The sequence below is a fragment of the Drosophila suzukii genome, chromosome 3, assembly GCF_043229965.1.
Source record: "Drosophila suzukii chromosome 3, CBGP_Dsuzu_IsoJpt1.0, whole genome shotgun sequence".
Taxonomy (NCBI): domain Eukaryota; kingdom Metazoa; phylum Arthropoda; class Insecta; order Diptera; family Drosophilidae; genus Drosophila; species Drosophila suzukii.
Genome location: NC_092082.1, coordinates 86,750,547 through 86,775,765, shown reverse-complemented (window position 1 = coordinate 86,775,765; position 25,219 = coordinate 86,750,547). Strand labels below are relative to the sequence as shown.

The 25,219-nt window shown below is 40.6% G+C and overlaps 1 protein-coding gene across 2 annotated transcripts in view; it reads left to right on the top strand.

Moving 5' to 3' along the window:
• The window catches only part of beat-IIa (beaten path IIa), a 51,814-nt gene that overhangs the window by 12,705 nt on the left and 13,890 nt on the right, over positions 1-25,219 (top strand). Inside the window, exons 2-4 of one of the 2 annotated variants that reach the window (XM_036818684.3) lie at positions 7,641-8,365; positions 21,997-22,211; positions 24,087-24,222. In XM_036818684.3, the coding sequence (XP_036674579.3) occupies positions 8,182-8,365; positions 21,997-22,211; positions 24,087-24,222 (535 nt within the window). In that variant the 5' untranslated portion in view covers positions 7,641-8,181. Of the gene's footprint in view, positions 1-7,445; positions 8,366-21,996; positions 22,212-24,086; positions 24,223-25,219 lie in introns of those variants that run through there. The other variant, XM_070995625.1, reaches the window with a different exon arrangement.

The following is a 25,219-nucleotide window of genomic DNA, read 5'->3' as shown; positions in this document are numbered from 1 at the left end:
TTAGTGCTTTAATTTCTACATTTTATTAAAAAGTATTTCTGAATTTATTTTTTTTTGTGTTTCTATCTCGAACTATTTTTTCTGCCACTTCTTGATTATTAGGGTGGCTTTTTCATTTGAAAGTTAATATTGTTTGACTTTTTTCTGCTTGTGTGGTTTTTGTTGTTTGCTATCGGTGTTCCACCTGAGCCTAAAGTTATACAAACAACAGCTGGCCTAGGCAACTGGCCACCCCATCCCGTCTGTCATCATCATCATCATCTGGGTCGTTATATCAATGTACGGCTGAGGACGGTCGGTGGGTTGGTTAACAAAATCTTCGTTTTGAAAATGCCATTTCCGACAATTTCCCGGAAACGTAGCTTCCGCTCAGGACAGCGGGGATGGGGGAAAAATGGGAGAAATTGGGAGAAAGTGGCGACTGACAACGACGCTAATGGCGCCATTGTTGTTGTGTATATAGTGTTCAGTTGGCGACACTGGGCAGATGTGTACGGTCCCGAAAAGTCATAAGATTGGCGGCCTGACGCTCATTAGGCTTCTCCATGACAAGGACCCAAAATCGAAGAGTAAGTTCCTGTGGAGGTGGAAAAACTAATAAAGATTCGGTCAACTTTTCCGACTTTCCCATTGATATCTACGCAATTTGGCTATGCTTTAGGGCAAAGGGTTAAATATTAAATTCCCAGAAAACTGTAGGTTTTTTTTTATTTACCTTAAGAATATAAACCTTTAAGAATAAGGTTTTGAAATTCATCAACATCATCTTATAAAACTCAAGGGTTTACCTTAAGGTTACAATTACTCAGAGACCAGATCACTTCCATGTGCCCAATTCCCACAGGCAGTGATTAAGTTTGTGCCAAATCGAGAGGTTCCTGGAAAATCAGTTGAATGGGCTGCTCAAGTGGGTACAGGGTTTTCTCCGAATTTGCGATACGTTTAAATCGATTTGACTTCCTCCTTGGGATATGTAAATATTCGTCTCGTAATTATTTACATATTCAGTGGGGTTGTGCATCCTGATTAGATTGATTGGGACTCATTTGCATGATATTTCTGGCTGCCATCAGCAGGTGGTGAAGGAATTTACCAGCCCACGTTGCCTTTTGATTGCCGAGCCGTTGTTCATGAAGTGGCTGCCTTTTCAGTTGGCTTTTCAGCTGGCTTTTCCTTACTTTCTCCTTGCTCTCCGCTTGTTTCATACAGGATCCGACCCCGGGCTTATTGGGTCAAGCGGCCCCGGCCACAGAAATGTGTAGCGAGCGACAACAATTGTTCTACCACCGCCCACAAGTCAGGTCATCAACTGCTTCTTCGGCCTTCACAGAGTAACAATAGATGTACTGAGGAAAAATGCAATCATAATTGGTTAAAATGTAGAAAATATACCTTGCAGTCGAAAACAGCTAAAACAACAGTACACTATTTTGAAGGATTTTAATGGTATTCGAAATTCAGTTCATCTAATTTATAATAATGATGGTTAAAATTAAATTAAAGGGTTTTATTGGGAATATCATATTTTGAGACTAATTTCAAAAAAACAAAAAAAAAGGATATAAAATCATTCGTATGTAATTTTTTGAATGCTTAAAAGTATGCAATTAATAAAAGGTAGTCTTCTTTCCGAATGAATTCATTGTACATCTGAGCTTAAAATATAATGTTGCATACTTTTAGACATCTAACATTAAATATAAATGTGATTTTAAACCCCTTTTATGGGTGGCACACCCAAGTACGAATTTTGTTATTAACTACTGAATTGCTCAATAAGGTTTTTTCTACGTGTATTTGGCAACGTTGGGTTTTTTCACTGGAAAATCAAGTTCATTTCTGTGCAGTCTGCCGTGAGACTGAGTCGAGTTCTTGTGGCCCAGAGTCTCGGACTCGCACTGTGTCAACAGCGGCCACAATAGGTACTCATTTGTAGTGAAATTTTGGTCAACAAGGCGTGACCTTGCCCCGCTTTACACCCTTCTACCCTCCTCCACCCCATTTTCTTTTCCCACAGTGTATGTGTGTATGTTAGGGAAAATTGCTTTTATATTACTTGGAGCTCGGTTGGGTTTTTGCTCGGCTTTCGTTTCCCTTTCGGCCCATGTGTCATTATGTGGCATACACATTGTTGCAGCGCCTGCTGTGTCTTACACTTCCGCAGTGGCAGCTGCAGACACGCCCACACCCTCATCGCCCCCCCCCTTCAAGCAAAGGAAAACTGTTACACTCCCCCCCATTTTCTCTAACCTTTCGGGGTCAGTTTTCCCCATCTTGGCACGCAGTTTCCCGGCCGAGTTCTTGTCTTGTCATTGTTTGTTTAATTTTGTATGCCGGATATCCCAGCGTGTTCTTGCCATTGTCCTGCTGTCACCGAAATGCCAGCAACAATAACAGTAACATAAAGTGTGGGCGTGGCCACAGCTTCCCCTGACCCAACGCCCACCGCCCACCTTGTACCATCGCCATCGCACTTCCATCAATGTTTATGCCGCTGACAACAAAAGAAATTAAATTGCCAACACTGAAATTCAATTGTATCTTCCTCCCTGGGCCTCACTCAAAATTCCTCAAAGGCCAGCGTTGCCGGGGAAAGCGGAAAAGTGCGGGGAATGACGACATCTTGAATGGTTATTGCCGCTGACTTATTGGAACATTGATTTTCCCTTTTGTTGGGGACCTCAATATTAGGAAGTAAACATTTTCGGCGCTTTCAATTTATTAAAAGGCGCGTGAGGCAGCCATAAAAAGGTCAATGATTATTATGCCGCCCATGCAAAATGGCAGACAGTGTCCAAAAATAGTCAGTGCCTGGGAAAACAAGTAGGAATTACACTGAGAAAAATGCGATCAAAGGTCGGAGGTCAAGTAAATTAGTTTAAATCCTTTATTTTATCATTTCCAAGCCTTGAATTTTTCATAATTTATTTTAATGATAAAGAGATCTATAAGATCTTTTAATATTGGGTAGACTGTGAAACCTATATAGTACATAGATATTTCTATCATATATCATATCTTTTTTCTAATATATTTTTTTCCGTGCTCCAATTTGTATTGCTTTTGAAGAGGTTCTGAAGGAAGGGGGACCTCGAATTGATGGAATTTTTGTGGTGCTTCAAGGAGATGAAAAGGAAGCTCTGCTAAATAGACCGGCCCTTCTCGATAGTTCCGTTCGAGGCGCATTAATATGGAAATTTAATTCGCAGTCAGGCATTGTGCACCGCTCTTCCTGGCCATAAATCAACATTTAACACAACCTGAACATCCGCCGCTGTTTGCTAGACATTTTCCATTTTTAACCCCTTGCATTTTCAGTTTTTCCAGGCCGCTTGCCACTTTCGATTAAAGCCCTACTTTGTAGCTCTTTAACTGCAATTAAAGCCATTAAAAGTGTGCATAATTAAAAAATGTTGCCCTCCTTATGACGCATTAACATATTTGCGAATGGCCATTATTGCCATAACTCCCGCTTTTCCGCCCGTGATCCCTGATGGTTAATTTATTTATTGAAACAAACAACAAAGGCAGCGGCTTAATCGGGGCATGGATGGAAATTGAGGATACAAGATACATGTGTGTGGGCACACATTTGGGCCCAAATGCGGAGTGATGGGCGAAACATGTCGCATTTGCATTCCGCCTGCGAGTGTCCCATTGTCCAACTGCCGTCTAATTCGGATTGAAATTCAGATTCGGTTTCGCACACAAGCGATGCAGCTGCAGTTGCATTCGATTACGGCCGGCGTATAATTGTGCAACGCTAATCAAAGCGAAATCGCTCTTGGGCCGCCGGGCGAATCGATTAATGTGCCAAGGATGTGCATTTCCAGATACAAATGTATCTGCGGGATACATGAATCTGCATTACATGTTATGGCCATTACTATTACAGCCAACCAATAATCGGCGACTGCACTCGGCCATTCGATATCCTCCACAAAAAGCCTCGAATGTTTCGTGCAAATTAAACAGCTACATAGGCGCCTTTAATTGACACCAAGGTAACGCATAAATTTCAATTGGGAAGCCTTCGTGTGTGTCAAAGATACTGAAGAACTGCCACAGAGGCTGAATACATTCCGCAGCAACCGGAAATTGTCAGAGTTTGAAAGGGCGAGGTGGCGGGGAAAGTGGGAGAACACTTAAATTAAATAAAATGTTTTTAAAACTATTAAAATAAATTCCATATTGTATTGTTTTTGAAAAATATAAAGGTTATAAAGCACTCTATAAATTGAAATGATTGTTTTAAAATTGGTTTTTATTTTTTTTAATATTCTAATCAGGATAGTGTTAAAATTTTTAAATGAGAATAAGTATTTTAAACCTTCGACACAAAAAGAACACCATTGTCATAGTTTCGATTATTAAATATTTCAATATAAATCAATAATTTAATTAAAAAAGTTTTTTTTTAAATCCAAAGATGAAGTAGAACAATGCAACGTGACTTCCTTGTTTCAAAATTAAAGGGTTTTTTTAAATATTATATTTGTATGGTTGTAGTCTTCTAAGGCTGAGAAAGCATTTTACTTTATTTCAATAGAATATTAAGCTATTTTTTCTCAGTGCAGCCCTTCCCCATTCGGCAGTTGGTATGTGTTAGAGAATTATTATCTTGTACTTGCCCATGTCAAAGAAAATTTGCATTTTTCGGTCTGACAAAGGGCGGCGCAATGGAGGACTACGAAGGGGAGGACTGGGCGGTGGCAGTCGTGTAGACAGGACTCTCTGTGGTGCGATGTCAACGTGTGCCAGCAGTTCCAATACCTATTCCAAATTGTCTGCCACAATGGACTGACAAGGTGCTAGATTGCATGTGTGGGTCTGTTTTAAATAGAGCAACAATGTGCAATGACAATGAGATGAGAGCTGCCAGCAAATGTGACACAGATACGAGCCGAAACTTTCAAATGTACAGACAAAACCATTGCGGGCTTATGAGTGGAGTGCTTGTGGCCTTCGCCAAGGACCCGATGGCATGCGATCTCTCTGTCTTTTTAATTAAAACACTTTCCTTTGAACTCGAAATGTGGCCGTGCTTGCTAACAAATATTTTCGAAACCAAAAATGTATTTACAAACAACTCAATGAAGGCTTTTATTAGGTTTCTTGGACTCTTAATTTACATTGAACAATATTTTAAGTGATCTGTGGCTATTTAATTGTAATTTATAGTTAGACATCATAGTCAAGACATTAAATGTACTCTATAAAAAGAGTAGAAACCGTTGAAAAAATATTATAACTCCAAGGTGTTATGACTCAATCTACACATTTCCCTGTCAATTATTTATATTAGTTCTTAATCGCTTGTCCCCGTGGATTATTTAGCCGTGTTGAAGTACCTGGCCTTGAATCCACCGTAAAACTGGTGTACGTTTATAGTCCTCATCTGGGGCCACATAACAATATAATACACACCCATGTGTTTCCCTTCACCGCCCCCAATTTCCTGCCCATCTGCCAATCCGCCCATTTAATTGTGCGGTTTCTCAGCCATTTTTATGTGTTTTAATTTTCATTAGAGCACTAAAAACTTGTCAGCATCGTCAATGTCAGCGTGTTCCCATTCCATTTCTGGGGGAGAAAATGGAACCAAGGGGAGCAGGGCCAACAACACGATCTTGAGGAGGCCAATAAACACTTTTATAAAATTCTCAAATCGCACGTGTTGCGTTTGTCAAGGGGTTGCCGTGAATGTAGAAGTGGAAATGGAAGTTGTCCCGACACCGAGACATACAATACAATAAAACTGCTAAGTGCATGGACATGTTGTTGTGGCATATAGCTCCATATAGCTCTATATAGCTCTATTCGGGCCCCTACTCTTCCACACTATATATATATGCATTAATCGAGGTGTGCTGCATGCCGGCCATAAAAACCAAGTGGCGAGTGGGTGCACTCGAAAAATAATGGGTTTTACCTGGGTGTAAATGTGATCCTAACTTTGGGGAAACCCTTTCAACTGTCCTGTTTTTAAATGTATTTTATGGACAGAGCTTATTTAATATATGTAACAATTTTAAACTATTTTAAAGATCAAGGAATTCTCTATTTACTATTTAAAAAATATTATTAAGACAATTTTTTAAGGCAATTTTTCCCTTTTTGTTTCTATGCAAAAGGATTTGGATCGGATTTTTTCAAGTGCACAATAGAAGTGGGAATATAAATGGTGGCAGCATCGATAAGCTGCCAGAAAGAAGGCAGCGCGTGTGCCACATAAAAATGGCATTTTGACATGGCCACCGGGCGGTGAGTTGGGGAGGGGCCAAGGGGGGTCGGCTAATGAGCATTATGAATGCTTGCCATGATGTCATTGCACTTGAGTGGATCTAGTTGTGTTTTCCTTTATACAGGGGCAACCTTCACACCCCCACCCAAAGCAAACTCCCCCCAAAGACTTACAAAACACCGAGCATTGAAAGCCGGGGAATTTGTTGCATGGGGGTGGCAAAAAGTAATTGCAACTTAAATAAACAAAACGCCGGGGCAGCGACCGCAGGGCGGAGGACAAACAGTTGCAGTAACGGGTTAAGTGGCCGCATCCTCCAGTCGCCCTGAAAGGGTTAAGCTCGCATGTACTGTATTGTGCACATGGGGCTCAAGAGTCTGCCACTTGTGCACAGCCTCATTAGCAGGAACAAAAAATACGACTCACAAAGAACTCACTTTGTTCTCGTTAAGTTAAACTCCGCTTTTTGATTTGTTTGCATTTCGGGTTCTGTTTCACATGATTTGTTATTGTTTATCATTTTTAAATTGGCTTTGGCAGTGCACAGCGAAAAATGTGGCATAGAGATATTTTATATAGATATTTACATATTATCAGTTGCTTAAGATCATAATTTTTGAGGGTCAAAGTGATGTTTTTAAAGAACTTTTCAAGTAAAAAATTCGTGTAGTACTTACTAGAACTTTGCTTGTAATCGCATTCTAAGGACACGGCACTATGTTATTTGAATATAAGCAGACAAAAACATATGTTATCTTACACCTAAATTTAAAGTGTATTTGTTAGGAAAATGCATTCAATTTTAATTTAAGAGACACAATACAATCAAATAAAAGTGAAAGAAACAATTGTATTTCAATGATAAATTGATTTTTAAATTAAATTTAAAAGTGATTATAATAACTGTTTTGTTATGACTTGATTTGAAGATTAATTTGACAAGTTTTGGATCACATTTTTGCATAAATATTGGCATATTTATTTTGAAATGTTATTCCACTTGGGTTTTATAAAAAGAACTCCTGTTTCGAAGGCTGCCGCCTGCAACATGTTGCTGCGGTTCCAGCAACATGCTGCAGCCGCTTGCCCTTCCAGCGTGCTAATTTTGGAAATGTTAAAGCAGCGCTACGTCACACCACTATGGGTCTTCAGTTCTCATGTCTTTCGGGGTGTGTTCTTGGGGACCGTCCTGATAACTCCTCAGTCGGCTGTCAACTTGTCGTAGGCGCGGATTGTCGCTCCCGGGAAAATACATATTTAGATTCGGATTCGGTGCTGTTCGGTTTTCAGAGTTTGTTTACATGCCAAATACTTGCGGTCGGGGGACGAGACCTAGGGCTGCTCTATTTAATTACACAATAACTAAAGTTTGTTTGTTATTCATTCCGCTTTGCAGAGGCACTTCCGGGGAATAAAACAGCTGGACACAAGGGCCATTTATGAGTGCGCGAAGTGAAGTACTCGGCTGATGGCAAATGGATGCTGTCTAAAATCAAAGAAACAAATATCAAGACCAGAGGAAAAACATCGGGGACGTGCAACAATTAACGGGCGGAAATCGGAATGTATAAACAATCAGCAAAATGTGCAAATTCGTCGAGTGCCAATCGAAAGCCAGCTTGAGTGAAAGTGAAAAACTGCGGCGCGGGCAAATTATTAATTATCCGGCTGCTTATTAGCGGAAATTTTCCCAAGGCATCGCAGACATTTTGTTTATGAGCCAATTTGCCAAACGCAAATAAAACCGAATCGCTGCCAGTCGTGCATTAATAATTAGCATACTCCGTCCCAACCCCATTTCTACCCCCAAACCCCCATTGAAAATACCACGGAACAGAAAGTGCGGCGTGTGGCGTTGAAGTGTTTATTAAATTGTCTTTGCCGCAAATGCAAGACATTTGGCCGACAAGCGGAGTAATCGTACTTGCCACCTCGAAATGCTGGAGCTGCAACTTTGCGGAGATTTGTCAGCCGGCGACTTGAGCGAAATCCCCGAAATGGGACACCAAAGGGCCACGGACACGGGACCTCGGCAGATCCATGGCCGGAGAAAACCAGTCTGCCGGACTCTCCCCACCAGATTCCTCCTGCTGCTCCTCGCCGTTCTGCTGCTGAGCATGGGTGAGTCCACAACTTGTTTAGTCTAATTATAAGGCCAATGAAAATGTTTACCAGTCGCCAGACATCAAAGTTGAAAGTTAAAAAGCCATCAAATATGCTTATAATTAGTATCGGTAAAAATATTTGGGATATCTTTCTAGAGATGATAGCAAGCCATATAGAAATCTTTTAAATTTAATTGGGGTATTACACTCCTAATAGCATTTAAACTTTAAAATCAACATTACAAATTCTGTATTATCATCTGATATACCACAGTATTTATTAATATTAAAGAATCTTAAACTACAAGAAATATTTTCCAAGTGCTATCAATAAATCTTACGGCATCTTCACAGCATCTTAACTATTTTCCGAACCAAATAAATTTCGAGGCCATTGAAACGCACTTTAGGAGTTTCATTTGTTCACTTTAATGAAGTATTTGTCGGGCTTCCCCAGTCAGCACCCCCTCCCCGGGCTGTCATCCCTTTTCAAGTGGTATCTGGGCATCTGGGAGGACATATATATATGGGGCACTGTCACCACACTCGAACCCCTAACTCAATTGACTGCTCCACTTATTTTTTGCCAAGTCCGCCGCTGCGGCTGCTCAATTAAGTGCCTCGAATGTGACTCTAACTTCAAGTATTTTTCCCTTTTCCAATAACTTTCGAAATTGAAAGAGTGCGACAAACCCATATTTATGTATACACAGATAAAAATGTGAAAAATATTGTTGTAATATGAAACAAACCAATAACAGACTAAAAAATGTAACTTCTATTTTTAAAATCAATCAAAAATAATTAAGTTCCTGCTTTGAATGGGCTATTTGCATACCCGTCGCTTCTAAAAGCACATTTGGTCAAATATTTTTACAAGACACACATTTTGTAGCCAAGTGCTTGTTTTCCCAAGCAGATACAAACAATCGATGCTTGAAGTGACATTCGAAACAACACTTTGGCATAATAAAATACAAATAAAAGGGACAACGATACACAGCCGCCAATTGATTGACGAAGTGGCAAAGATCCGGCGGTTGGGAAGTGGAGATTGCTGTGCCGGGCAATAAAAAGGATTGACAGGCGGTTCTAAGCGGCGGCGAGGTGTCGCACAGGCGGGGAAAAGGCGAAAAAGGGGTTCGATTTGGTGGGGAGGGGGGTGCCAGGGATCCACTCGGCTGCCTGTCAATGGCAATCGGCGGAGGAATCAGATCCCCCAGCCCAGATCCCGCACACACACTCCACTCTCGAGCAGCGCTAATGCTGATGCTGAATGCTTGTAAAAAGTTTTTAATGACCCCCGGCTGCCGTGTCGCCATGGCCACAAAACTGAACACTATGGCGCCCGGAATCGAACCGAATCGAATCGAATAGAATCGAATACGGCATCGAAAAGGGGTGAACGGGGGGCAATCCCCACTTGCCAAAGCAAATCTGTGTCAGGCTGTTGCTCCATTACTCCGCTGCTAATGAACAGCTTAAGCAGCATTTCAATGGGGACATTCCCGGGTTGGCAGGCAGTGCTGGCGTTCTAGATATTTTTCAAGACCAGAAAAACCATTTGAAAAGTTGGGAATATTAAAAAAAATTTAAAACATACCTTAATATTTTCGAAAGACATTCTATTCCTATGAAAAGAAATCAATATATTACATGTGTTACATTTTTTAAATCCTAAATAATGATATAATATAATGATGATGTAGTTTTCTGTAAAGTAAATAACAACTCGTCAAAATCATATACCATTTTGGTTTTTAGAACGCTTATAACTTACTTGTAGTATTTATTTATCTAATGCTCACTAGGTTTTTACCCCTCTTCTATTCTTATACAAATATAAATACATATTTTGGAGTGGATGACTAAAATATAACACAACTCCGGCTGCATTTTTCGGCACTCGTGGAGGGGGTGGGAATTTTATGGGAGTTTCAGAAGGGATTGAAGCACCGTGATCCGTGACTCTTTGGAGTGCGATGCTGTAGGTCTTTTTCAGCCCCACATCCAGTGCACTCCAGTTCACGGCATTGTGAAGATTGGCGGGGAAGTGCATCTGCATCTGCATCAGCAGAACGGGAGAATCTGAGGCATCAGCTCGCTATTAAATGGAGGCCGCGGCGCTAATGGATGGGGTTAATGGGCTGGGGTTGGCGGCAAAGTGGTGTATTAGTAAAAGTGAATTAGAGCCAAAAACGGGCAGCTATTGTTCTGATCTACGACAGACTCCGCAGTCATTCCCCCAAGAAGTGCGGCTATAAATCAGTGCATTGAAAGCTGTGCGGATTAGTAATAAATTTGATTTGATTTACCCGGGAAAATGGGATTGGGGCTTTCATGGTCCGCTAACTCTGTAAACTCGTTTCCATTTATGCTCTACCGAAAGTGCATAATAATCGGGGACATATGCAATACCATAAATCCCATGAGCACACTGATGGTAAACCAACGCTGGACACTCGTAATCAATTTCGCCATTTGCTCACTAATAACAAAATGCAATTCAAATATAATTTCAGTACTCACTCGAATGCATCAAAAAAAGAGACTACATTTTACTGGTCACATCGATTTGCAATAAAAATGCGAAATAGAGTAGTTTTTGAAATACTGAATAAGCTATTACAGGCATTTTACCTCTAGTAAATGAGACAAAATATATCCTGATATAAAATAAAAATATATTTTATGACAAGACTTGTACTTCTAATTATGTAACCTCCACTTTAAATTACTTTATAAATAGGTTATGATTAGATAAATATATATTTCATCATGTGGAGAGTATCTGCGGATTTTTAAATGGTTAGAAACACTACTCCACAACTGCATTCGATATATCATTGAAATATTAATTGCAAAATAATATTGACAGGCAGCAAACAAATTACAAATAAAATATGTAAATTTTCTGCGGTTCTGTGCCTGTGAAAATGCCAGTGGCATATAAGTGGGCGTGGTTTGGGCCAACATTTTCGGCCACTGAGCAAATTATGCTAGTCACGCAAAAATTGCCAAAAGGTAAATCGAAATCGGGGGTTTTCGCAAAGCGGGCTTAGAGCCCGGCGTTTTGTGTTTGTTTATTATTAATGCAATTTGTAATTATTTGTTTGGCTGGCGTGACTGCCAGCATGCAAGCACAGTATGCATATGGAGTGTATATATATATACATTCCCATTCCAAGTCCCGATCTCGTCTGTTTACCGGCTTGTTTATTTGTTTGCTTGCCACAGCCATAAAACGCAATTATCGCGCACAAAGGACAAAGCAGAGTGCAGGAAAAGTGCACCTCTTACTCCCCCTATATGTATAGACTATATATACCCACGATCCTAACCAGGACCCTAAAAGTCCAGAGCCCCAAAAAGCCAGAGAGAGTCGCAGGGAGTTTTGGAAAAGCTGCAAAAGTTGTCGCCAGCATCGGAGTATCTCGCATTTTCGCATTTGCGTTGCCATAATTAACTTATTTTGTACATTAGCAACAGATTTTGTTTATTAACGCATGTGCGCTTGCTTTCGGTAATGCGATACCATTCGCATTCGCATTCACATTCACGCACCCCCACGGGCTTTAATGTGTTAAGGACCAGGGCCACGGGACCACGGGGCGTATACTTATCTTTTGGCATTGCGAAGTGAGTTTATTTGTTTTCTGCTTGTGGTTCCTTGGTCGGTGGGTTTGGCAAGTTGGAGGGTCGGTAGCTCGGCATTTTCTGCGGCTGCTGTCGCATAATTTATTTATCATTAGCAAAATTTGGCAAGCATCGGAATGCTTTTCCCCACTTTCCCCGCAAGACATGGCTCTCTGTGCGCTGTGTCTGTGTGTATTTGGCTAAATAGTTGAAATAATTAGGCTCATTAGAAGTTTCGTAGGTCTCTGGCTGCGGAGTGTTGCCTTGATTGACAAGTGCAAATTGGTATTAATGCAGAAGTTCGGGAAACTTCGCAGGCCGCCAGTGAAAGGGGAGAACTTTGAACAGGGCTTAGGGCGATTATAACGAATTAAATTGGAGTATTCTTGGAATTATTGAAAGCGTTGAGACTGAATTATTTTCCTACCAAATAGAAGCATAACGAGTTCAGCTTAAATATATATCCCTTCAAGAGAAAGAGGATATTTCCCTTTTAAGTTGATTTTACAGGGATGTGGTTGCCATATTTATTTAAAACAAAATAAGCCTAACCAAAAATACAAACTGTGAAATGAATTCGATACCCTCACATTTTTTCTGATTTTTGCCAAGTCAGGCAATCCTTTTTGGAAAATAAAATTTGCCGATATTTAAACTCCATCTGGCAATAGTTCACGTTTAATTAAGCAACGTTGCCAAAAAATTTATGGAACAAATCAGAGCGACAAAATCACAACTGGCGCACCCAAAAATACCGCACTTTTGTTTCAGTTCGGTTGGGTTTATTCTATTTTCCTCTTGTTTTTCTAGGTATTTCTGGCAGTGCCACTCCCCCGAAAAACAAAAACTTGTTGTTCATGGGGTCCAAGTGGAAACTGTGTGTGCGAAATGCAACAGCCGCAACAAAAACGACATAAACTTTTAACAATTGCAAAACCAAATAAACAAAACGCAAGGCGAAACAAAGGGAAAACACTAAAAACTGCTGCAGGCTATAAATCTGCAATGGGTGGTGGGTATGCAGAGGTGGGTGGGTTGGTTTTGGGTAGGCCAGTGGGCCAATGGGTGGTTTCTGGCCAAAAATGCCGACGGGTCCTTTGCACAGACCCATTCACACATACAAAGCAAACACTCACACATTACGGAGAATGCGCCTGCTGCGTAAATAACTAATAAGGCTCGGGGATAAATTTCAAGTGCAATTTTGTGAGCATCGTAACCAAATACAACTGGAAACAAAACAAAAACCCACGGCCGCCGGCTGGCGGGAAAACTCGCACACAAAAGTTAAGCGTGCTGGTTGGGATGCACCGAAAAAAAGCTTAAAAACTTTGAAATTCAAGGAAAAACTATCTTGTATTGAACCATAAATGGTAACCTACTTTACACACCTAAGTGGAATTTCCTTGATTTTTCCAGCAACACAATAGCATTTGCTATAATATTTAAATTACACATTCGGCGACCCCCTTTTCCGCCCAGTGTAATACATCTGCGTTTTGTGTGCAGCACGTTTCTATGACTTAATTAAAATTATGAATGTTTTTGCCACTGAATCTCTGGCATGACCAAAAACCAGCCAGCAATGGTGGATGGAAATGGGAAAGTTTGCCAGTGAGGGGTGAGGGAAAACCGGGAAATCGGGGAAAACAGACAGGATGTCCATGGCAAATGCGCTTTTTGCCAGCGAGCCAAAACAAATAGGCAAACAAACAACTAGTAGCATCAATTTATGCATAAATCAGAAAGCACAAAAACCATGCCAAATTGTAAACATAAAACGAAATGGATACAGTCCACCCCCAGCATTTCCCTCATAACCCATTGACACCACATTTGTGTGACTGCGTCGCGAGATCTAGTTACCAAAAATGAAATTTCCGATTGCCATTGTCGCTTATCGCGCCCTGTCCCGCTTTTCCGCTTTCCCCTCAATTTTCCCCAACACTTTTGCGGCAAATGGAAATTGCATTTAAAACAGCGCTTCGATTAATTTTCTAATCAAACAGAATGTTGGGTCCCAACTTTTGGTACCGGAGGGGGCCAAATTCATTATAACTTTTATTCGAGTGGAAAGTGCCGAGTTGGCAGTTCAATCGAAATTGCGATTGACAAATATTTAAAATTGACTGCTAATTAGCGGGCTTTCGTGTTTTATATATGTCGCAATCGACAGATGCCAGAATAGGATCAAAAGCTTTTGGGCGATGGATATGAAAGGTGATTGCTTTGTTTTCACCGCAGTTGGATTTTCCATTTTCGCCCAAAAAGAACTGCCAACAAACGACTTGTTGAAAGACCCGACAAACTGTTGGCTCCCAAAATTGATACCAGCAGCGAAATAGGAAAAACAGCTAGAAAAACAGAAATATGAAAGAAAAAGGCTTGGGAAAAACAAACGAAGTTGCGTGAATTCGCGTTACCATAAAACGAAAGAAAAACATTTTTTACTACAAAAATTCTATGATTTGCTCAGGAAATTGTAGTACCCTAAATGGGAAAATTAATTTATATAATATATAGAGCTCAAGAAAAAAATGTCAAAGATAAGTAAATAAAGCTAAAATATTTTTTTAAATATATATAAATTAGAATATAATATTAACCATCTGAAGGGTTTTAAAGAAAGGTGTGAGCAAAAGAAAATCATGTAAATTCATTACCAGAATTTAAAAAAGATGTCATAATCTTTAGAATTTAGGATATAGGTATGATAGGTAGGTATGATAGGTATGTTGTTAAGTTTCAGGACCAACTTGTATACCCTAGAACCAAACTTAGGGTACCAGAATAGTGCTTCGAGTTAGGCGATTCATAGCCGGAGTCGATGAATGGCATCCAAGTTTTGTCCCTGCAGCGGACATGGGGCCAGTGGGCAATTGGAATGGAAACGGAATGGGAATGGAAGGGGCAGTGGAAGTGGCAGTGGAAATGGTGGCCGGGGATCCCCGGCGGTGTGGGAATGGAAATGGGCAGCGGATAGCACAAACGGTCAAAAGTTCCATTAGTGTCAGGCCATGAATGCTATTTACAAGCAGTTCGCGATGCGGCATGCGAGATAAGCGCTCTGACGCTCCGACTGGGCCAAATGGAAAAACTGAACTGAATGAACAAGAAAAGCGCCGGAAAAAAATATACTCGCAGTGGGAAGGAAGCCCAGTCGGCGTGCACACACAAAACGCAGTTGGGAAAACAGGGGAAAGGGGCAGGAAAAATAAAAAAAAAATTGCGAAAAACTTGCTGAACTAAAAATCCATTCGGCATCGATGCTGGTGCCGAGATAACAAAATGTTTGCTGCCCAGCCTCAATTGAGTCGGATTCGCAGTCTTCGGCGTTCCCGCGTTGCGTATACTCCAAGTGAGCAGGGCCAAAGAAGCTGAAAACAAACTAAATAAATACGACCCAGCAGATGTGGATAAGTGCACTGGGAAAGAAATATTTTAAAACCGAAAATAAAGAAAAAGTTGGGTGAAAGCATTGAGGAAACCAAAATCAAACTAACTAGAATATGAAAAAAAGGAAAAAGAGAAAATGTTTAAAAAAGATAGGGTAAAATACCTTCCATAAATGATTATAAGATCAATTCAACAGTTTTTTTTTTATATTTTAATAAGTGCTTATTTTATTTATAACTAATTGAAATTTTCTATTCAGTAATTCAACATAAATTCTAAGAAACAGATAAATATCAACAACTTAAGTATATTACAAAAATCAATTTGTATTTAACTTCTCTGTGTTGAAACATGGGTTTAAAAATCCTTTAAAAATATGCATTGCTTAAAAACAAGCACCTCATAAAGTACAGTGTAATTTTATTTGCTTAAGGAGTAGAGTAGATGAAAATTTGCGAATCGGAGATGGGCGGGGGAGTTGAATATCCAACTAAGCAACCAGGCAACTTTTGTGCACTGCAATGTCACCAGCTTGAAAGTAAAAAAAAACACAAACGCCCTCACATATTTATGTTTTTAGCAGTGACTGTTTGCCATGTACCCCGCGCCCCAAGTCTGCACAATATTTGCACAGTTATCCTTTTTGTTTTATTTGCTTAGCGCTTCTGTGCAAAGCGGAGGATAACGAAAGACCATCTCGAGACCAAGGAGTGCCAGTGCAAGGATAACCCAGGCAGCGGGGTCAAAGGGCGGCGTTTCGGCACATCATCATCGCCATCATCATCATCCACTCGAGCTGGCAACACACTCGGATTAATGTTTGTTATTATTTTTTCATTTATCGCATATATTCCTATTGTTTACCCTGTCCAATGTCTGTTTGCAGAAAGCAGACAAGGAGTGTTTTCCTCCGCATTCATTTTTTGTTTTGCCTCCTTTGGGGGTAGTGCGAGTTTGTCTGGATTTTGTTTTTTATAAACCACTGCCGAGTGGCAGGAAAAGCCCTTAAAAATGTACATTATTGAGCGGCAAAAAGGTTGAGAGCGCACTGGAATCAATAAAACGCTTGCACAGTTAATTAAAGCAGATAAAAAAGGTTGGATTTAATATTTTATGGGGATTCGGAATCAAGAGCATCAATTATTTTAGATTCGAAAAATCGTTTTTCTCTTCAAGTAATTCAACTGTTTGTTTTTATTTTTTCCATTTTATAAACTGCCAACTGGCCATCGACGTTTGAAAAGGAAATTTAACGAGTGGCAAAAAGGACAGCAGACTAGCAATCAATTAAAATCATGCGATGTTAATTAAGCCCTTTAAACACACACATTACGAAACCGATTAAAACTATGTAATTTAAATAGTTTGCATTTTTTCCTATAATCATTTGATTGGATATTTGATTAACCAACACATAATTAAATTGTCATTCGTAATTGAATTTAATCATCAAGCAATTAGTAAATGAAATTTGTGAAATCCAAATCAAATCCACTCCCCAAACCCCAAACCCCAGCCAAACGGCTCATTTACCAGCCATATCACACAACAAATTATGGTTTGCGTTTTCCTAATCAGCATTTTTCATTTCCTTCGGCGAGGTGTGCCACGCCCCTGGACAAAGGGAATTTTAACTAAATTATGTTGGGTCCTTTGTTTGGACTGATGCCCTCTGGACACGTCACGAACGGGTTGGTCTCTGGGTTTTCGGAGTCGGTTATGTTTCCGATTTAAATGTGGGTTTGGGTTGGGTTCGGGACCCCCACCTCCTGCCCTCGGGGTTCTTTCCTTCTGGGGTTGTGACAAAAACACAGCGCAGAAACAAATGTTTCTCCGAGTTCAACTTCGTTTCCAGAACCGCCATAAGAGCCGGGTATCGTAAACCATAACTAGCATTTTCGGTTTCATTAGAAGCGCTTTTCCCAGTTTTTCCTCGCCTTTCTACCCCTTTTTTCTTGCCGATTGCACTTTTTGCCAGACATTTTTCCAGTATTAGTTTTTTTCCAAGGCATTAGTTTAGTGCTGGGCGTGTGCGGGTTTTTGATTTATGGTCTCGAATTGTGCGAGTTGCGTTTTTTATGTTAATTAAATTGCTTTGCCTCGGATTGGATGGGGTCGTGCTGCCATTTCTGTTCCGGCTGCTGAAGTGCATGTTCGCCGATGCCTGACTAAGTGCACTTGGCCAACTACCCAGCCATCCAGCCATCCAGCCATCCAGCCATCTAGCCATCCCACCAGCCATTTCAGTTCTGACCGATGGCAAACCGACACACGGACCGCTCTTTGACCCGCCTGAGCAAATGAACTGCAGCACGCTTATTGTCACTAAATGCTGTTGACCCAGCAGGAAGGCTCGGCTGCTCCTGTTCTGGTCTTCAGGTCCTTCTAGTCCTCTGGTCCCCTGGATTCTCGAATCGAGTGAAGTCGAGTCGGGGAGCTGTGGCAGTTATTAGAAATTCCATTATGCATGTGTTTGGGCCGCCCATGTGGGCTGTGTCAACACGGTCGGGAATCAGGACCCCGGACAGGTGGCTCGTCATCTGCGATACACTGGTAAATGCATGATAAACCGAAAGAAGACCTGAAATAATCCTAAGTCTATAATTCAAAAATTTATTTTCTAAATTAAAAAAAGTATAATTTTTATTTTCGATCATATAATTGCTTCTATCTAGTTTATTCTAAATCCCTAATCTACGTAGTGAATTTTGTGGTGCTACCCAAATTACTATGGTATTGAAATCACTTTTAAATGTAATATCCGGTGCCGAAAAGTATGCAACAATTTATGTTAACCTCAGATTTACAATGAATTCATTCAGAAATTTATTCACTGCATACTTTTCAGCACCTGAAATGATATTTGAAAAATCTATAAAACAAAATATTTATTTGAAGGTAAGCCTTTTTTTTCTCCAAACGGCAATTCTTGGCATTAATAAATTGACACCTAAAAATCACTGTTTTCTTTCTGTGCACCCATCCCTTCTCGAATCACCCGCCCCTTTCGCAGAGCTTGCTATTTCTGGTGAATGATAAATCTTTCAATGAGCTGCCAGTCAGGCAATGAGCACGCTGATGGGAAACCGAAACAGCAACAGAAACAGAAACAGGAGCGGTGGAGTGGTTGTGGAGACCCCTGGTAAACATGCCAAGGAGCAATGCGGGGCTCAACAATCTCCGTTTTCAATGGAAGGCTGCAACAAAAGCCTATTAAATACCGAGACAATGCCACCCACACGTGCACATGAATGCACATAGATATTACATGCCAGTTGGGCCGATATTTGTTTGTTTTGGCCCTGCCTTGATATGGAAAGCGACTCTGCAAATTATTATGCTGTGATATTCATATGAACCCATTCCAATTCGGCAGCTTGTTTGCCTTGGCTGGTCCACGTTTCCAGGATTTCAGGCATCCGTAAGCGAACAGCGTATTTAGCCAACAATTTCGAATTCGCAACAAATTGAACACAGTTTAGGCCAGGCCCTCAAAGGCAATCGATCAGCAAAACTAAAACTAATATACAGATTCTCCGAACAAAATTTAGTTACTTATTCAGGTATCCTGTGGCAACACAGAGAGAAAATACTTTATGTAATCATGGACTAAAAGATTGAGTGTACACAGAGCCACAAAATAAAACATTAAGGAGAAACATTAAAGATTCTTAGAAAATATTATTATAATTATAAAGAAACATAAAAAATAATTTTAAAACCTCTGTATAAAGTTTTTTAAAATATAGTCTGGAAATATTACATTTTGGTGTTAGTTTTTATCACTGTCGAATAAAAATTGGGAAACTTTTCCCTGCTAGCCTGTGGTTAGTGTAGAAATTCAGTAACCCCCCGGAGAGGGCGGCAAAAAATGGCATCTAACTTTTCAATTTGGTATCACTTGCGGCTTCGACGAATGACGCACTCTGTCCAGATTGAAAAACAATGAAACAGGGTGGAAAAGTGCTGGGAAAAGTGCTGTGAAAGAGCGTGAAAAAGGGCAGTTTTCCCAGCGTCCAGGGAGCAGGACAAAGGAGATAGAAACAAACAAGGGAGGGGGCCAGGTGCATTGATATTTAGCAGGCAGGAAAATCCCCCGATCCAGGACGAAATACCTCTCTTTTTCTCCTTTTTTCCTGGGTCCCCACTTTGACTGCCATGTAAACAAATCGCAAAAGGATAAGGACAAGGCACTTGTAAGCTGGCACTTAGCAGAATCGAACAAATATGTGACTTTTGCACAAACTTTTTACCTTTCCAACTATATCTGGAGTGTGCGTGTGGATTTATAGACATTGTTCGGCTGCTCTCTGTTGCTTTTCCCCAGAAACCAGAACCCAGAACCCAGGGCCCAGAACTCTGTGTGCTATGATTTCTTGCTGCACCTTCCACCTAAACACTAACAAGCAAAGTTTTCCCAGCAATAAGCAAGTATTTGCGGTTGCATTTCGCCGCTTCTGCCCCGGATTGTGCTGCTTCTGGGAAAACTCTCAGCGGGCGGTATACGGCAACTACACTTTCCAATTTTCAATTGGCAAACAAGCGGAATTTTCGATTTCAGTGTGCAAATATTTATGCGGCTAGCAAGGACTTTAAGGTAGTGCTTAAGTTGAGGCAGGTGTTTTCTCCACCAGGTATTATGGGTATATAAAGTTTGGGAGGGCTTACTTTAAAGAGTATGCAGTGCACATTCTGAAATGCTAAGTTCTTAAAAGAAAAGGAAAGCTATGTTGTGTTGTTCAGATATGAAAACAGTTTTAAGACCTGTAAAGATAGTTATTATATAGCAAGTTATATAATTCCAAATAACATCTATATCTAAATATATCTAACATTTTATTAGGTTAACAAAATAATAATCTTATAATTAAAGTAAGGGTATTAGGAGGTAGCTAAAAGTCTTTACAATGGACTATAGCTATTCACTTTTTTGTAATTCCTTGTTGCTTGGGCACCGTTGCCAGTGTCCCTGGCCAGGACACAGGGGCAGTTGGCCAATTATCCTGACAGGCCCCGCTGGTCATTAAGGTCAATGTGCAAGAATTCATTTTACAGCCTGCAAATGGAGTAAATGTTAAAGGGCACGCCGCTCGACAGTGGCATTGGCATAATGAAAATCATGCTGATTTTCCCTGGTATTTTCCATGCAGTCGCCAAAGATATCGTCCGATATGCAAACAACTCCCGAAGGTAATGAATTACGCACAGCTGGCTGGCATGTAGAAAAAAAATGAAAACAATTTTATTTTATTCGCCTCGCGAGAGATTTACAAGGAACCGAATCCTTGCCCCGCATTCCACGGACTTTTCCTCGGCTTTTCCGCCCCGCTCTCACAAAGGGTCTGTTGGGAAAGCCGCAAATTATGTGCCATTATTCTTAAGGGCACAGCCGCATGAAATGTGACCCAAATAAGATATAAAAAATTTTTGAGTGCCTTGTTAGGCTATGTTGGAAATGCTCGAAAAACGCTTGTAAAACACCAGCTCCAGAGCAGGACAGAACTATGGGGATAGAGTGAGAGAGAGGGAGAGGGACTCATTGCCTTGGCGCCTTGAGTTATGCTACGCATTTGTTGACAAACGACTCTGAAATGGGCGGTCATAAAGTTGCCGGAAATTGGCGTTGATTGTTTGGTAATTAATAAAAGTTGGCGAGCAAACAAGAAAATTGCCTAAGTAAGTGAAGGTCACGGAAAACTCACAACCAAGAACCATAAATCTAGAAAAGCATTTGCCTTACATATTAAAGCCTGCTCAAAATGATTTATAAAACCATTTTAGTTTCCCCTCATTCATTGGCATTACAGTTTTGACTGGCTTACAATTAAAACTCAGTTACGAAGTTTGGGCTTACAAATGGCCAGCCGTTTTTATTATAATATTTTCAATTTAGTAATATTCGTTTGCATAACTGCCCCCACGAAATCCCACCATAATCTATCAAGCTTTCGATGGCTGAAAAAACATTTATAAATCATTTACGCGCCCAATATGACAATCAGTTGTCGAGAAACATGAACAAAAACAAGGTAAAACTGGGGCTTTTGGTTGTCAGACTTTTCAAATGCTCTTGAATAAATATTTGAAATGCTATTATTGCATTTTGGAGACAATGAAGGGTATTCCAACCAGAATAGAGTTCGTTAAATTAGAAAGTATTTATTTAATATGTATAATATTTTTGCCAGAATAATTCGTTAGGCAAATACGAATGTAAACCTTTTATAAATTTTTTTTTTAATGACAAAAAATGTTGGTAAAAAACTTTCGACCAGAGAGACTCTATGTTATTAAAGGGTATCGAAAAAAATTGACCAGCTAAATTGAGTTTTCGGCATATTTGCATGGCATTTTAAGCATTTTGGCCGCAGGCGAACCCCACACACGAAACCAATGCCAAAAACAAGCGCCTGCAACTGAAATGCAAGCAATTGCGGTGCAGTTAAGCTCCGGATTATGTGTTATCAGTGTCGCCGACGAGTCCGCTTTCGGACAATATTTCAATAATTTATTAAAATAAATACACTAAATTGGAATCCCCAGGCTTTGCGTTCGCGCGTAATTCCATCAGCGATTTTTTCACCTATGCATTTCCGTTTCCCCTCCATTTTGCAGAGCTCGTGGAGTGCGCGCTGCGCAATGTCAATTTAATAATCGAACCACCGGCGGTGCGGCGAGGCCAACATGTGGTGCTGCGCTGCATGTACGACCTGGACGGGGCTCCACTGTACTCGGCCAAGTTCTATCGCGGCCAGCTCGAGTTCTACCGCTATACGCCCGGGGAGTTCCCCAATACGAAGGTGTTTCCATTCCCCGGCATTCATGTGGATGTAAGTATATGTTTTAATTAAAAATATGTATTTTGTATAACCGCACCCTGGGATACCCTAGAATATTTCCTTTAAATAATTTATTTTTTGCAAAGACATATCATTTTATATAGATTTTAGGAGGCTTTATTTGGACAAGTACAATTTTAAACACTAGTATTATTATACATTTATAAGGAGTTAAATACTTTATTTCAATAACTTTTTATAATAGCAATATTTTAAAAAAATATTATTTTATTAAAAAGGAGTTCTATTAAAATGTTAGGAATGTTATTTTTCTAAGACAGAAAGTGATAGATAAATTAATTGGTTCTGTGAGATAATAATGTAAATGCTGTTATGAAGAACTCCCCAGAATAGCAAAGGGAGTCGAATTTTCCAGGAGAGCAAATCGTTAAAGCATTTCGTGCCCGTGGGCTGCACTTTTTGCTGGTCACTTCGACTCAGTCAGTCGATGAGGATGGCAGCCAGAAAGGAGCCAACCAGCCGATCCATTCGAAGCTCCACTTTGATGTCCTTAATTGCGCGCACACTGCATTTATTTATATTGTATATTTTAAACTTTCCGCTCATGCATATTCAGTTTGGCAGTTTTATTGTTATTGGCGGTTATTCAAAAAATGCCAGGGGACACCTGGCTGGGACGCCAGGACGACAGGACTTTAGGACTCCAGGACGCCAGCATGCCGGAATGCCAGCTTTTGTGGGCGCTATCAACGCGCGGCTATCTGCGGCAAAAATTTCATTTAAATTTTTGCATGCTGCGTCTGAGTTTTGTCGCCCACCTGCAAAAACTGCAATCTGCCGGGCGAAAGGGGGCGTGGCTGGGGGGCTGGGAGGCTGAGGGCAGAGAATTGAGTCTCGGATGGGGTAATTCTACTTTGGCTAGATTATTGAAAAAGTTTATCCAGCCGACGGTGGTGGTGGTAGTAGTAGTAGTAGTGGGAGATGGCAGGTCCTTGCAATTTCGTTGCTTCGATAAAGTTGCTCCGAATCTGGCTAAATATTTCATCAGGCTATTGAGTTTGTGCCAGCGAGTTTATCTTTAGTTTTTGTACTCTCCTTTTTATTTTATTTGGCTGTTTTCTTTTTTTTGTCGTCAAAAACTTTTACTTTACCCCAGCCGGAGGCAATTTTTTCTCTACTTTTACTCTGCTGCCTGTTGGCTGTGCTTGTATTTGTTTGTTTTTTAAGCTGTTTTAATAAATTTAAGTGCATTTCTTTGTTGGACTCGATGTCAGATTGCGGACAGCTGAGCGATTGCAGGTGGGTGTCGATTTATCGTTTTTCCGAGTGCAGCATAACATTACAAAGTGGGCGAATACAAAGGACTTTGTCAATATATTTAGGTACCTACTAAAATGTTGCTTTTATTTCGCAAGTAGAACAGTTTATAATGCTTTTGTGAAGGAGGAGGGTGCCTTAAAAGTTGCATCTTTAGTATCTGGGTTGAAATAGCACTGCATTATACAGCTAATAGCCTAAGTAATCAAACTTTAATTTTACACCTATCCATATTTTAAGCTTTACATCACATGCTTCCACAGAGTACCTCCTTTTGTAAGAATTTTTAAGAGGATATTTTAAGGACGATTAGGAAATTGACAATGTAAACAATTCATTGGCATAATTTTCTGGCTTAGATTTATATTTTCAGTTGTCCCACGCTGAAATACTTTCTTTTTCCAAGCAATCGTTAATTTTTAAATAATAATTTAATTTTAAATAAATAGGGATTTTATTTACTTAAGTTTTAAACATGAAGGTGAAGTACTGTCTTTAAGAGTCGGTTGCTTAAACTTTTTTCTATAGGTGCTTAGACCAGTTACTTATCCCCTGTTTTAAATACCGTGTCTGCTCTTTGCTCAACAGGTAAGCAGCTCGAATGCCACCCAGGTGCTGTTGCGCAACGTGGGATTCGGTCTCTCGGGCAACTTTTCATGCGAAGTGACCGCCGACGCCCCCCTCTTCTCGACCGCCACCGCAGTGGACACCATGCAAGTTGTTGGTAAGTCTGACTCTAAGCTGATTCAACCAAATTGGCCTAAAGTGCGCTTAAAAGCTTTCAAAGAAGCGCAGAGTGAGTGAGTGAGTGTATCAGCTATATCGGGGCAGCCTTTGACACAACTCGCCTTTGATCATCGGGCAGCGTTCCGTGGCCGAATCCAGAATTCAGAATTCAGCTTCCAGAATACAGAATCTAGAATCCTGTGGCTGCCTTGCGACCGGGAGGTAAAGTTTTTCGCTTTCTTGGCAATTTGTTTTTGGCCGGGCCAAGGTCGCAGCAGCTGTTTCTGCTGGTTGCCAAAGTTTTGCGCTGAAAATTGCGTCATTAACAGGCCATTTCGTCTTTGCCAGATAAGCGGGTTTGCCGGCAATGAGGCGGTGGCTAGGTGGTTCGGTGGTTCGGTGATTCGGTGGTTGTGGGCGGGGCTCCTCCCCTTGTCTGGGGTCATTTAGTAGTCTTACCTGTGCCCCACGCATTTCACGGCTTTATGCGCTTTAAACGAGCGTGGAGCGGCGCGCTCTGAATTACGAATTTAATCAGCGTGCCAGGGTCATGAAATCCAATGAGCACCAGTCCGTTTCGGCTTAACAATTATTTGCCTTCCGAATAGCCATTAGCAGCTGCAAAAGCGGTACACTAGGAATTTTATTCGGGCATTAAACAGGCTTCCAAAATTTATGAAACTATTAAAAAATCACCTTAAAGCTAATTCTTTAGAACTGTGCATTGCTTCTGCAATTTTAAAGTAGCTTCGGATATTGTTTTTTAATTTTACAGCCCCATTTTAACCCAAGTGCAAGTTCTTAAAGGCACAACAATGAAGCATCCACTTGTCCCGTTTTTTTTTTGTGTGGGTTCCTGCAGCCATATGGGGCGTATGCGTAATGCGACCTAAATCGATGGCGCAGCTTCAACGCTCTTCGGAGTTAATCTTTCTATCCGCTTGGCCTCAAGCATTCGAGAAATGCGCTCCGACAGCTAAATTGTGCTTTAGTCG